This window comes from Euprymna scolopes, chromosome 13 (assembly GCF_053919585.1).
Source record: "Euprymna scolopes isolate OS-2025 chromosome 13, ASM5391958v1, whole genome shotgun sequence".
Classification (NCBI taxonomy): Eukaryota; Metazoa; Mollusca; class Cephalopoda; order Sepiida; family Sepiolidae; genus Euprymna; species Euprymna scolopes.
In genome coordinates this window covers 42,361,416-42,377,127 of record NC_136494.1, presented here as the reverse complement: position 1 = coordinate 42,377,127, position 15,712 = coordinate 42,361,416, and the positions used below count along the sequence as shown (strand labels likewise).

The window sequence follows — 15,712 nt, the reverse complement described above, 5'->3', positions numbered from 1 at the left end:
TATTATAAATTAGACAGGATTCATTGCCTTTCCCTCTAATAGTCTAATATAAATACATTTTAAAAACGCAGTTTAGTATATTTTCACAGTTAGTGAAAAATATATAGTATGTCTGAAAGTCATAAAATATCTGAAGGCTCCATAAAAAATACACAAAATTATATTCAAAATACTAATGCTGATATTAAAAAAAGTGCTTATGCAAGAAAGACACCATGCATTTTTTAAAAATTCAATTTTTATGGTATCTTGTTTATTAAATTGTTAGGTGAAAGAACAGAATAGTTACAAAACACCTTCGCCATGTTAAGAATGGCTTTCTAAATAACATTTCAGCACTACCTACTCTGCATAATTATTGAAAAAGAAAATTGAAAAGTAGTTATATATTGTTTTAATATTTATAGAGTGCACCAATAGATAAATAAAAGAATGAATACTTCACTGTTGTAAGTCAGTTTGAACATACACAAATGTTTTGCTATGAATTTTTGTGTGCGTCATGGTACACAAAATTTCATGTTATCGGTGCCCATCACCATTTCTATCGATGCATACATAAAGTCTTTAACAAATTCTCTTTAAATTTTATATAAAAGGAAATTAATAAATTGGCCATTAAAACCTGTGTTTAAACACAGGTTTTATCTTCATTTAGCTTTGTACTATAAAGACTTTCACATGTTTTAACTTTTGATTGGAATAACACCCATATTGCATTCAAATTCCATGGCAAAGACTATTCTTTTGCCTGACGGATAAATAAAGAAAAAAAAATGAAATGCCATTAATTGGTAGAACTGCTGTATAAGTGTTAATGTGAACAGATCCTGACCATAGTTGCAAAAAGTCATTTACTGCTAGCAGGCATGTCATGTTGACATTTTTTGTTAAGAGTCGGATTTAAATAGCGATTTCTTAGAATATAGAATTGCAACAAAAATATTAAACTATCATTTTAACAGAAAAATTTATTGTGAATTTAATCATAAGTTTAATTTTGATGGACATGATTTAAAGATTATGACTGTCATGTAGCAGTGCATGCCTTATCCAGTGCCGAATGGTACATTTTCTGATATTGCTATAAATAGTCATGTTTGTACATATGCTAATCACCTTTCACACAGAGGTTAATACCTAACATACTCAATTCAATCTGTCACATCAATATCCTTGATAGAATAAACATATGTAATTAGTGATGAATATATACTGAATTGAAAACTGTTCAATATGTTAGATAGTAAACTAATTCTTGATACTTATACAAAAATAAAATTTACATCTGCTTTTGCAACCACAATACACAGGGATAAACAGATAAATATTGATTTATCTAAAGAAACCTAGCTAGTTACATGCTGCTTTAAGCAGAGCCAGACAAAAAGAAAATGTTAACATTTTTGTAAACGGAAATAGATGTACAAAAATTATTGCATTAAAAACAAATAATTCATGTTGTAAATAAATATGTTCTGATTTAATGTTTCATTTTCTCATCTTTAATTCAATAAAAGACAATATAGTCTGAAAATTGCCTTTTATTTTGAACATTTTTGTCTCTTGCCAATCAAGAACCAACAAGTTTGAAGAAATATGGTATAATAAAATTATGGAGTGTTCGTTCGCGCTTGACCTCCATAGAATGGAAATATGCCACAAAGTTTAACAATGTTTTTTAATATAGATCCACAGAATATTGTGATAAGTGTTTCAGTGTGAACAGGTATGGTATAATAAATTATGGGGTTTAGCTATTTTAATTTTTACTTTCATCATATTTTGCTTTGGTTTTGATACCCCAAAATTTGAAGCTATCTCTTTACAACCCTTCCATTTCATAATCTATCACCTATAAATATAAAAGCGAAAATGTATGCATGTGTGTTCGCCTTTTCTGTACGTCTACAAAAGGCTTTTTCAGAGAAGCGGTCGGTCGGTTCACAACTTCTTAAAATTTTTTACATCACATATAAATCGTAGTAATATCTCAGAGTTAACGGAGCTCGCCTGTCTATTTAATTTGCTCGACTTCGGGAAGATGAATATTCAACATTTGTCGCTCGCCGCATGTGGATTAGTCTATTTTTCCCTATAACATCTTGGGAAAATAAAAATTAAAAAAAGCATTCCTGCAGTAAATGAAATACTATCCCACAGTCAAACTTGACCTCATCAAGTCATTAAAACGTGCACCTGCCAAATCCAAGTAATTAAATAAATTCAAACGTGTTTCCGTTAGCATCTCGCTGTGGCACAATGGTTAACGTCGCACATTTTTTTTTTTCACACTTTAATTTACAACTTTGCCTCAAGGCTTCGGGTTCGATCCTCATACTTACCTACCAAAACATTTTTTTTTTTTTTTTTTTTTAATTTTAACCCCCCCCCATCTTCTTTTTGCCCCACCAAACAAAAATATAATCTTATCAACACTCTTATCCATAGAGCTTGTATGATATGTTCAGATAACAAATTAAATGATGAAGTCAAATTTATTACCAAGACTCTTTGCAATAATGGTTTTCCACTGCAAATCGTGGAATCTACTATTAAAAATAAAATTAAACAGGCATCTGTTGACAAATGCCCTATCTACCTACGCCTACCTTGGCTAGGTAATGTTAGTGAAAGATTTGCCAAGCAAATTTCTTCTGTCGTACAACAATGTTACTTTGCATCAAATACCCGTGTTGTTTTTTCTTGTAAACTCATTTTGTCTTCAATTTGTAAAGACGTTCTTCCCCCCCACCATAACAATTCTATTATTTATTTATTTAAACGTAGCTGCGGTGTGCGCTATGTCGGGCGGACGTCTCAAAGATTAGATAATAGGGTAAAACAACATGTTCCATCCAAAACTCGAAATGGAAACTACCTACCTTCGGACGTTTTGAACAATACCCATGGTTCATCTATAGGAGAGCACCTTATAAATAATCGCATTTGCGCTTTGAATTTTAGTGCAGACTTTTTTTCCCATCCTTAGCAAGTCGCACTCTCTTTACCATCTTAGAATTCTAGAAACTATATATATTAAGACTCTGAGACCTTCTCTTTGCAAACAAAAAGAGAATCTCTTAGGGCTTAATCTAGTTTCTATTTAATAACTAATTCACCCCCTTTTTTATATACACATATTCCCCCCTACTTTTTCATCTCCGATTCATTGTTCCCCCTTCTCTTTTTAAAACGTAATTAAGCTCGATTTTAGCTCTGTTGAGCGAGCTTCGAAACCGGTCAGCTAACACATTTTTATTTTCACAATCTTAAATAAATAATGTTTTCGAACAAGTTTAACTTTAGTCTTTACATAGCCATAATAAAATTTTGTACTTCACAAAAAATATTTATATATATATATATGCACACACGAGAGAGACTACCACACCCTTTCCTTATCCTTCTCTCCCTGACAAACAACTTAAATAAATAAAATCAATGATCCATATAAAAAGAAACTGAAAAGAGCCTCTTTAACAAGAATAAAAATACTCTTCTGTCAATCATGGATTGAAAGCATTAGAGGAAAAATGGCTGACACAAAATCACTTTACTACATACCATCAGCAACCTAAATAAATGTTATAAATAATATTATAATAAAGAAAAGTAAAATGAAAATAGGAAAATACTGTATTCAAGCAAACATGCCTTGTTACCTAAATATACTCGCACACACAAATAAATATATATATATATATATATATATATATATACATACACACACACACAACTTTTAGAAATAGAATTTAATGTACCCCCTCCCCGCAAATTTTTTTAGAGGAACCTCCAACCCGTATCATCATATTCAATTTAATATCCATATTACAGCTTTTAGAAATTAATTCTGAAACTAACCTATCTCTGGACAAATTTTATGCATCAGTTTTTCTCTCAAGTCCATCCTTATCACTTGCTTTGAAGCTTTCCTTGTGAACTGGACTTTATACCTCAATTGTTCTGCATCAAATAATCCCAAAACTATTCCATTTTTTTCATTGAAGCACTTGTTTTGAAATGCATCTTATATTGTCTAGTCTTCTGTTCTGCACACATATCTCAACTTGATCTTCCTCAGAGCTCATCACACCTAAACCTATCTTTAACCATTACATTACACATCCATTGTATCATTTCTCTCCAACCCTAAGTAGCTAGATTTCATTTCCATACATCACAGCATGTACTCAGTCAACAATGGTAACGCTCTACTGATGAGTAAAAGCAGAAGTTCCTTGAACTTCTGTCATACACTCCTAATCTTTACAATTTTACTAGCACCTGCTCTTCTCTTGTACCACAAGAGTAAAACTTCTGAACAACCACCCAAATAGAATAAAGAGAAAAAAAAATCATGTTCTTGGGGAAAATTGAACTGTAGGTGAGCAACATGTTCTAATTCAACAACAAAACTAGCACGCTCTGTAATTTGCTCGGTTAACCATACAGAAAATATTTTGGGATTATTTAATGCTAAAACAAAATGATATAACACAAATTGCTTTATTTATCCACAATTGAAAAGGGCCATTCATATCTTTCCCCAATGGAATTATTGTGAAAGAAAATGCAATATGACAAGAATTAAGCACGATTTAGCCGTTTCATAACACAACCTTCCAACAGTGTGTATATCAGACATATTTTAACTTTAATGAATTTAATTGCTTGGTAATAAACAAGCAATGGAATTTAGGCTTTTAAGTTAAATCAAAAGATTACACATATACAATGTCATGGCTTGATTTAGTCTTGAGAAACAATGGATATTCGCTGTAAGGATGGATACATGTGTAATTGTGAAGCAATAGTTGCTTCATCTCAAATAACATTCCTCGTAAATCAGCATTGTTTGATTCCAGTGGCAAGGAGATGCAGAGAACGCATACAACATCTAATATTCCTAAATGGTCACTAATTTAATACTAACCAAGTTTAATGTTGCTTAACGGAAACTAGTACGTAAGAATGATTATTCTGTATAATATACTGTATATATAATACACACACACTTGATTAAACGGTACTCTTGCAGAATTTGACCCAGATCCTTGGGATTTTCCGTCAATTATGGCTCAGGCTCGACCGGCAATCACCGGATTAAGCTGAGCATTATTCAAATGTTAAAACAACATTTTTGTTAGTTTATTTATTTATTTTTTTTAAATAAAAAAAAAATGTAATTTTTAGAATTATTTTTTGAGTGATAGGGATGGAGTGGGGTATTTTTTATGTTTATTATTTAAACATTTGTTAAATAATTTGTAAATTTTCTTGAAAAACTTTTCTGTACTTTCACCTAACAATTTATGGGTTTCATAATCATTTATCTTTTCTCATAAAAACTTGTTTACAAAAACTTTTCTCAAAAAAAAAAAAAAAAAAAAAAAAAAAAAACTGTACTTACAATTTAATAATTTATGGTTAAAAAAACATTCATCTTTAAAAAAAAAACTTTTGTTGATAAAAAATTGTAAAAAAATAAATAAGTAAATAAATACAAAATGACGCTATATATATATATATTCCGTAAATTTACAGTAGGTTTTTGTTATTTTTTATTTATTGTATTCCTATTTTTTCTTTTTTTTTTTTCAGATTTGTTTGTATTGAAATTTGTTTGTGTTTGTTATTTTGCTCGGCCTAATCTGGTGACAGCTGGTTGAGTCTGAACCATAATTAACAGAAAATCCCAAAGATCCGAGTCAAATTCTGCAAGAGTACCAATTTAAGAGACAATTCTTAGTTTTTTTTTTTTATATCCATTCTTACAAGTCAGCAGGACAATAAAGTATGAACAAGAACTCATCATACATGCAAATATTTTCAACTCCTGAGTCAGCCATATGAATGAAAAAATTAAAATATGTGAATCTATTGAAAAACTCGATTAAAGCTATTTAAAAAGCAGTTTAGAATACCTTCTTGCTCCTTGTATTGAAAGGATCGATAAAAAACAAAAAAACAATTTGTTATAGTTATTAATTATTTAATCAAAAATGCAGCCTATACACGCACTGTATAGTATGAAGAAGGTTTGCATATTTTATATTAAAAAATAAAAATAAAAAAATAAATAAAAATACAAAATAAAAAGTTTAGCACTAAAATTAGATTTACAAAAGGGAATTTAACAGTGGAAAAAAAATTAAATAGAAAACTAGGATCATCAACTGCTTGCTTATTAAGCGGTGTTGGAGATTTATATACACATAAACATATCCATTAATAAAGTCGTATTCCTGTGTATCTGTTTATAATTGGATTATTCAAAAAATACAGTTTTACAAATTGATTTTAACACTCAAAATGGAATTTTGTTCCCTTTTATTCTATCACTATTTCTAACTATACTGTTTATTCAAAAGAAATCTATATTACAGAAGTTACATAATTTACAGCTCACATAAAAAAAACAAAAAAACTCTTAATTAGCTCTATATTATTAACGATTTATAGTAATAGAATTGTTTTATTTTTGTCTAAGTATATTAAAGTCAATTTATTTTCATTTACAAAAGCCGAAATCAGTTCCATTTTAAAACAGAAGCCTTATTTAAAAGCATGTGGACCCTAAAAAATCTGTTTATTACCCCCCACCAAACTAAATTGAATAAAAATAAATAAAAGGGAGTCGGGGAGTCGGTTTAGAGTAGTATCATGAATTCTACTTGGGGTGAAGTGCAGTGGGATGGAGTTGGGGGTTTACATTGAAATTACCTAAAAATATCTGCAAATAATAAGACTATTCACTTCTGGACAGTTAACGGTAAGTGGTAATCGATTCAGTTGGAGTTTTAATTTTAGTGGAATATAGCTTTTTTTTTTTCTTTTCTTTTAAATTTTAGATAGGGCTGATGCTTCTTTTGTAGTTCTGCAATTTACAGATTGTGCTGATCTGAAATGTTATTTAGAAACTAGGGTAGAGCTTTGTTGATTATTCTGTAATTTCACTAATATTTAATAAACAAAAAATGCCATAAAAATTACATTGAACTTTTTCCATTGTTCAAAGAAAGTCTATTTTGGCGTGATTATAGTTGGGTTGATTTAGTTGATTTTGGGGGAGAGGGGGGGGGGATACGATGTATCAAAATATTGTTATTGCTTTTTATTAGCAATAAGAGTTACCTGCTCTTTATTTGCATCACACCCTTTTCAGGATTTTTTTTTTGTTATTAACTATTTTTTTTTTTTTTTTAAGTATCTATTAAATATTTTATATGTGCATAAAAATTATTCATGCACATGTTTTTGTGTATCACCCATCGTCAGAATTATTACTAAACTTTTAACAAGGATCGAACTCATAACTGCCTAATTTAATAGATAGTTAAATAAACAAATATTTAATAAATAAAAATAATATAGATATATTATAGATATATTTTTAAACATCCAATGTGTATTTATTCCTGCTTTAAAAATATAATTAAACATGTAAATAATGGTCGAGGTGACAACACTCTTCTGATACCCTTAAAAAACAGATTCTTCTTTGTCAGGGCGATTACATTTGTGTTTTATCTATTAATTCTCCAGTTTATGAACCATGCTATTTTAGATAAGATTTCCAAGTTAAATTCAATATCTACGGTATCCTGTTTAAAGAAAGCCCCCCCCCTCCCATAGTAATAGGTTTCTACTAAACAAAATCTTTCTGCACAGTCTGCTGCAGAAGTAGCAAATGCGCCACCATTTGAAAAATTTACTTTCACTATAACTAATGTTTGTGCAAATTTAAAAAGAAAAAATCCAAGCTTATTGAGAAAAGTGCAAACAAACTAACAGACGAATGGGAGTGAATTACTTTGTTGGGGACCAATTAAAATTGCTAGTAATTTCTATGTGGGTTTATTTATGTTTTAAGGGTTTTTTTTGTTTAAAGCATTTTTCATTATTTGAGTTTACACATCCACCTTTCCCCATAGTCACTAATTTCACCTGCACCCTCCCAAAAAGTTAATTAGCCAGCCTCCAACTAAATTAGATTAGTAAAAGCAAATGGTGGTACTGTAGCCAAATGTGTCACCTACATTGAATACAACTTTTTTTTTTTTTGTTGAATGTGCATGTGAAAAAAGGTGAAGTCTTCACTCCCTCTCATTTATGTTGGGGGAAATTTCTATTTTTTTTCTTTTTGGTTTTAAATCTATGCATTTGTTATCACTTATTTAGCCAAACGCAAGCATTTTCCATCATTTGGGTTTACCCCCACCACTATCGGAGGGGGTGAGGGGCTAAAATTTTTTATTAGACACACACACAATGATTAATATTTTTTTTCCATTATAGTTTTTGATCAATATCAACAACTGGTAGATCCTATGCCAAAAAATCCTAGTTGTGGCACTGAAACAGTTGCAAACAAATGTGACTGCAAAATTTACAAGAAAAAAGTTTGTAAATAAATAAAAATATTGCCCGTTTATTGCAAATTTCTACAGTAATACATTGTCTCATTTCAAAGTATTTTTATGAACGGAAAATATTGTACAAGTAGTAAATAAATTCCCAACAAATTAAGCAAATGCCATGACTGGGAATTGAAACCTAGAGATTTTTGGTTTGAGATTCTATCAAGCGAGTTATTGGATTTTCTTATAGAGCTTTAAATATTACCATAACTTAATTATATCTTTGGCATCATAGACTTATAATTTACATTATGTTTTAAAACAAATTAAAAGCAAGCCAAGCATGCAAGGTCCTCCTCCACAAGTAAAAAAATTTACTTTCACCATGAGTAATGTTTGTGTAAAATTTTAAAATCCAAGGTGTAGTTATTGAGAAAAGTGTGAATGAATGAATAGAAGTGAATTACTAGCTGCAATCCCCCCCCGGGGGGGGGGGGGGTGTATTTTAATCAGTGTTGGAAATTATTTTAATAGTCCAAAAGAATTTATTTTAACTAAATATTAGCATTCAAAACAATATATACTTTCCCCCACCCCATAATTATAGTTGATTGTAAGAGGCGACAGCTGTAATTTCTGAATATAAAATATGATTTCAAATACTAACAATTCTTTTTCAGATGTGCAAAACAAACATTTAATATATAAAAATTTTGAGATTAAGGTTTGCAAAGAAAAAAAAACATCTTACTATAATTTCTCAGTCAAACAGGAATTCATAGGTCATCGTTTCAGAGGATTCAGCTTAAAATGTTAATCTTTTCACAATGACGGCAATATTTCTAATGGCTTGTTTACAGTGTGAAAATCCCCACGAAAAACAAAAACCAAAATGGATGAAATTAAACAAAGCCATATTGTCTGGCACATTTGTCAGGATGCAGGGATCACAACTTATCAATCATTCTTGTCAACCAACAGTTGACCTTTGCAATGGCCGTTATACAAAACTTGACAGATGATTTGTTCAAGAATAACAAAGAAAAAATTGTTAAACTTTGTAAAATCTGTACAAGAAATCCAGTTTTTCAGTTAAATTCTATATCTATAAACAATAATAATACTATACCTTGATTTTGGCAGAAGTGACCATGAGTATAGACTATAAAATATAGATTAAAATAAGTAATACAAAGACAGATTAGTAAATGTTAGTAAACTAGAATAAAAAAAAAAAATTAAAAATGACTGAGTGAAGTGAAAAAAAAAAAAAAAAAAAAAAAAAAAAAAATAGGATATTATACCATTCTCACTATTGTCTTAGTGTTATTAGACTAGGTTAGTGTTCAGGAGAGTTAGAGTACAAGATCACTTGTTAGGATTTTCCATAACTAAATAAAAAACGATTTTCATAAATAAATGGCTTCCAACACATGCTACAATTTAAAACAGACATTAAACCAAATATGACAATGTATAAATGTTTTACTTGTCTGTTTGTTGTATGTTATATTTATTTATTTTGTGATATTTATACCTTTTGGATAATTCAATGCAGAAAACAAAAAAATAAATCGATTTTCAACAATTGCATACAGTTAGTTAAACACAAAACGAGTTAGGGTTACCCACAGCCAAAGTTTTGAGTTCATATTTTTTTTCCAATGGTTATTAGTATGTAATTGAACGTAATAGTTCAGATGCTATTGGGACTCACCATAGCGGATTCCATCGTCTGTGATTGTATCCTTTAGGCCAACTGTGTAACCCCCCTTGATATTATCTGTACCCAAAATGTAAATATATTGAAAAAAGTAAATATTTAAATGTTGAAAACAATTTTTAAAAAGGTAGTTATTAGAACATCTTGTTCTTTTAAGGACAGTAATAATAATAAAAAAAAAAAAAAACCATCTTGTATGTTTATTTTTAAAATATAAATTTTGATAATACTCGACTTAAGTGAAAGACTCTTATAAATTTATTGTCTTCAAACTGACCTCAAAACATTAAACGATAATTCTTGTCAAATATATTTTTGATGAAAAAGTGTTAAGAATTTTAATGTTCAAACTTGCTCTTTTGAATGTGCACACAAGCCATTTTTTCTTTAAAACTTATAGGTTTTCAATTCTCTTAAACATTAACCACCCAATATAGTTAAAGTTTATTTTTACAAGTATTTGTTTTTATGATTTATTGTAATCTATCTATTTTATTAAACAATTATTAATTTAACAGATCTATCCGGCATTGCTTGGAGCCATAAAAATAAAATAATAGCAGTTAAAATTAAGCATCTTTATATTAAACTCTTCTTCCTATCTGAATCCGTCGTTCTCTTTCCTATTTTAACACATCCTACTCTCACATAAAATGTGGTTTCAGTTTTTAAGTTGTTTCTTCCCTACCCTTTCCTAAAAAAATAGGAGGCAACTTATCTTTCTCTTCTCCATCAAGCATATGCCACATCGAATGTGGTAATTTTTACTGACCGGAACTCGATGTGGAGGGGTGAAGCAATGGAATTCTGTGTGTCAGTCGTTCAAGCAAAAGGTTTGAAAGTGCTTGGTCGACTGATTTTATAATAGTGTTTCTTTGTTGTCCACTCTCATGTGGGTTGGATGTAACAACATTTGCATAGAATCGACGAGTGGGTTATAAAAACATCCGTATCGTCGATATGTGATGTTGGTCTTTTTGTTCGATCCAACGTTTCGTAGTTCCTTTTACAAGGATGATTTGTCATTGTAAGCAACGAGGCAATTCGTTGCAACTCCAGTTAACCGAGAAAAGCCATGAAGGATTCACCACGCAAGGTAAAAGTTTCATTGTTTTTTTTTTTGTCCTACGTCGAGTTCAGGTTTAACCCGTTGAGTTGCAGAAACGTCTGCCCCCTCCCTTTAGTCGGTTAAAAATCCGACATGAAAATGTACTACTGTATTATTGCACACACCTGACCTATCTATGCAAAGTACGTTTTCTGGTATACAATAGTATGGCAAAATACAGCGAAAATTTCCTCTCAGGCAGCACAGTATTTCCAAACATTTACTCATTATAAGATTATTCTATCTAGAATATTGATGACTTCTGGGCAATGCCAGGTAAACAGATGTTCTTTCAAGCACTTTGAATTTACTTATCTCACTTAACAAACAATGTATTATCACTATCATGACATCCAGGCAACACAGACTTAACAAAAGACAAGTTCTTTCTTAGAATATACAACTTACCAAATGGAAAACTAATTTTGCATTTATTGCTCCCATTTAGATTGCTAATGAAACTACGAAAATAAAATCATGAATAGCTCCACAGTACTACTTGAATCATCCTTTCAGAGTTTTTGGCATGGACCAAGAACTTAGATGTTAAATAATTTTGATAGAAAATATGAAATACATTGAAATTGGTATTTTTCTTTCCAAATCATGCACACAAAAGTGACATTAAAGATTTGGGAATACTTCCATTATCTTAATCTTCTATAGAAAAGGGCAAAAATCTGTTTAAATGTATGTATATGTTTGTATATCTCGCAAAAAATTTCGACAGAGGCTATGGATTTTCACGAGATTGGTTTCTCATTTTGAAGCTCGACACTCCGGATGACAAATATCGAAAAATTGGCCAACAACAGATTCCTTCACCCTCAACTGGGTACTTTCCTACAGGGAGGGGTAGAAAAAAAAATGTTCCTTCATAACAATTTAGCCAAACACGCATGCGCAAAAAACATTCTTTCTTGAATTAGTTTATATATATATATATATATATATATATATATAAAACGTGACCTAATTTCACTCACACGGTCATAAACCAGTCGTTATCTTAAGATTGTACATTCAAGCCTAGATATTAGATATATATATATATTTCGATTTTTGAAGTTTTAATATTAAAACAGAGTTATTTATGCCATATTTTGTTCATTTTTTTTTTTTTTTTTTTACTTTTTTTTTTTTTCCCCATCACGCTTGCTGTTTTTTTGGTTTTTCTGATTTTTTAAAAAGTTTTAACATCGCTTATTCTTTATTCTGTATTACGTTTGCGTTTTTTTTTTTTATTAAATATAATATTTAAACATGGTTATTACGTTATTTTCCATTTTGTTTTGATTTACTCCACCCCCAAACACCCGGGCAATGCCGGGTACCCTTGCTAGTCTTCTATATAAATAAAGGAGATGAAGGAGAGACTAAAACTTTCTGCTATAGTTTCAAATGACCTGAAATAACAGCAAGGGGAGACTTGATTCCAAATATTTCTCGTGTTATATCTCCCTTCTTTTGGAAGTAGGGTACGATGATGAAAATCTTCAGTATCAAAAAAATCTTTATACACTGTTAAATTTACTTTATGTATGACAATTAAAGAAGGGAGATATAATATATGAGAAATATTTGGAATCAAGTCTCCCCGGCTGTTATTTCAGATCATTTGAAACCATAGCAGCCAGTTTTAGTCTCTCCATCATCAAGGCCAGGAATTTGGGGAAATATCAGACATTTTGTAATACATATGCAAAACTAGGAAAACAAATGACTATGATTGAAACATGAAAGGCGCAGTATTTTTCCACCCTCAAAAAATCCTTTAACATTACCACTACTATAAGTTTTCAAGGGTAGCGAAAATGAAAATAACGTTTAAAATTCCAGGATATAAGTAGTTTCCAAGATATGAAAAAATTAGTTTTAAATAGGGGATCACTTTTCTATATTAATCTAACATAAAATGAACATTTTATAAGAGCATAAAATTTTGTTGATAAAAATTCAATGCATCAAAATCTGAACATTTTCCTTAGACTGTTCAGTAGGATTAGCACTATATTGAATGGTTTTGATTTTGACAAATTAATTTCCTATATTTTCCTATATTTTCCAATGTACAAATGAAAACTTAATTCTATTTTGTAAAAGCATTCCTTTTGGCTCTCTGAGAATTTGTAATTGGCCTGAGGCTGAGAACTGCATCTTACTAATAGATAAATTCATTTTTATCATATGAGAATATAGGATGCAACTTCAATGAATTGTGCAAATTATTTAATTATTACAAAAAGAAAACTGCAATGCGACTTTTTTTACTACTTTTTAAAAAAAAAAACGTTAAGGTTTTTAAAATATAATCTTTAACATTGGAAAAGTATGACAATGACTGCATAGGAATTGTAATTTTTATTCAACAAACATTTTATTTAAGAAAATAAAGATGACAGCTTTTAAAAAGGAAAACTGCAATAACATTTTTAACGTAACAACAATAATAACAAAAAATATAATCAACATTACAAAAAAAAGGAAAATGTGATAACTGCAAAGAATTCTTCTACCATTATGGAAACATTTTTCTTTTGCCATGTGAAAGACTATTTTTACTAAAAAAAAGTTATTAAAAAAAAAAAAAAAAAAAAAAAAAAGAGAGAAAAAGGTGTTGCAACTACCTTTTCTTTTAAACCATAACCTTTGTTTTAATAAAAAAAAAAAAAAGTCATGTTGCAGTTTTATTAAATAAAAATTCATTTTAAGGAATTTGTAAAGAATTCATTTGTTAAAAAAAAAAGTTGCATCCTTCTTTTCTAACAATTATCTCCCAACATACAATGACAAATTCTCAAAGAGTGCAGTCCTTTTTACCTGAAAATTGCTAAAATAGAAATAGAGTTGCTATAGAAATTGGCAGGGGATGAAGGTGAAGATGAAATTAAGTGGTTTAACATAGCAAAGGTTACCAAGGGTTTTTAGAATCTTGTAAATTCTGTGTGTGAGAGAGAGAGAACTTGACTAAAATTGAAAATCAGTTCCTTTTACATGGGCCTCTTTGTTGCTACAATATCAATTATCAGTGTCAATTAGTTATGTATGCAAATTATCGCAAAATTGAAACCTCCAATCTCCTGATCTAATTTTTAGAAACTATCACACCTTCCCTGTCTACCAAAAGGAGATTAATATTCAATAGAAAATCATGCTGAGAAAATCATATCGTCACATGATAAATGCAACACAAGAATGACAAACACAGATTTACAAAGACCAGAGTTTTTCATCAAAGCTAAAATTCATACTGAAATGTCAAAGTTAAAATAATTTCCTAGAGGAATTGAGTTTTCAGGTAAATTTTCTAACCAAATAAAAGACAACAATTCTTGAAATTAATTTCAAGTTCATCACCTCTGGACATAAGGGAAAGTTTTAAGATGGCTATCTGACAGCAGAGGCATTTTCAAGTCCATTTCATGTAAAAAAAATTGTTCTGAATTATTGTGTTCAAAATCGAGGTTTGTGATTTAGTGTTTTATTATTTCTTATTTTAAGTCCTTGTTTACTTGCTACCACACAAGGGCAGAGTTAGACAAGATCTGAGTGTTTTTTTTTTTTTACACCAAGAAAATCCAGCTAGCCTAAAAATAGTGGAACACACTATTAGGACAAAAAAAAATAAATAAATAAAATAAAAAAATAAAAATTACCATCTAAAAAGATCTCTTGTTCACTAAAAATGGACCTTGATCTCAGCCAAAAGACCAGTAAAGGTATTCCATGTCAGACACAAGCAAACATCAATAATTTCCATAATGATTGAAGATATTTCACTTTTCATCAATCACTATCACCAAATTTTTATTTTAAAGAAGTGTGACAAGATCCATATAATCCATTCTGTTCATAGATGAAAACATCTTCCGTTGATCAGTTTGTATTTTTAAATTGCATTTTCATTGCTAAACAGGTTTTTATTAATATTTATGCCTATACGAAGGGACATCATGTTTAAGTTTAAAAGACGGACGCACCTATGAAAATTCCATGGGTCATTTGAAAATAAAAACATTTCATGTGCAGTACATACCTTCATCATCCATTTTTTCTTCATCTTTCGCATCCTTTTGATTTGTGTCAAGAGCCAAAAATTTACTTTCCAAACAAATAGGTTTGATAGACGACTGCAGATCAACAGATTTTTTTTCAATGGCTGAACAAAACGATTCATCTTTAGTTTGTCTGCTGCTATTTGATTTCTTAGTTTGGGTTGCTGGTGTTTTTAATGGTGTGCTTGATGCTTCTGGATTTTCAAGTACAGGAACTGATATTGAAAGATCTGTCAGGTTGGGGTTGTTATCACCGTTAGCCGATACCACTATCTCTTGTGTAGTATCATCTGTAATGGGTGGGGTATTTGATTCATTTTTGGAAGCAGCATTAGGATCATTAATATTAGACTTAAGAGATGACGACAACTCTAATTCGGGAACTATAAAGAGAAAAAAAAAAAACAGGATTTAGAATTACCAAATAATAAATATTGCATTATTTCTACAATTAAAATTGATT

At 30.0% G+C, this 15,712-nt stretch overlaps 1 protein-coding gene across 2 annotated transcripts in view; it reads right to left on the bottom strand.

Annotated features, from left to right (window-relative positions):
• Positions 1-15,712, bottom strand: part of LOC145291994 (uncharacterized) — a 115,381-nt gene that overhangs the window by 6,109 nt on the left and 93,560 nt on the right. The window contains exons 32-33 of one of the 2 annotated variants that reach the window (XM_080137970.1): positions 15,231-15,632; positions 10,081-10,146 (exon numbers count right to left, since the gene is read on the bottom strand). In XM_080137970.1, coding sequence (XP_079994096.1) covers positions 10,081-10,146; positions 15,231-15,632 — 468 coding nt within the window. The remainder of the gene's footprint in view (positions 1-10,080; positions 10,147-15,230; positions 15,633-15,712) is intronic. The other variant, XM_080137971.1, reaches the window with a different exon arrangement.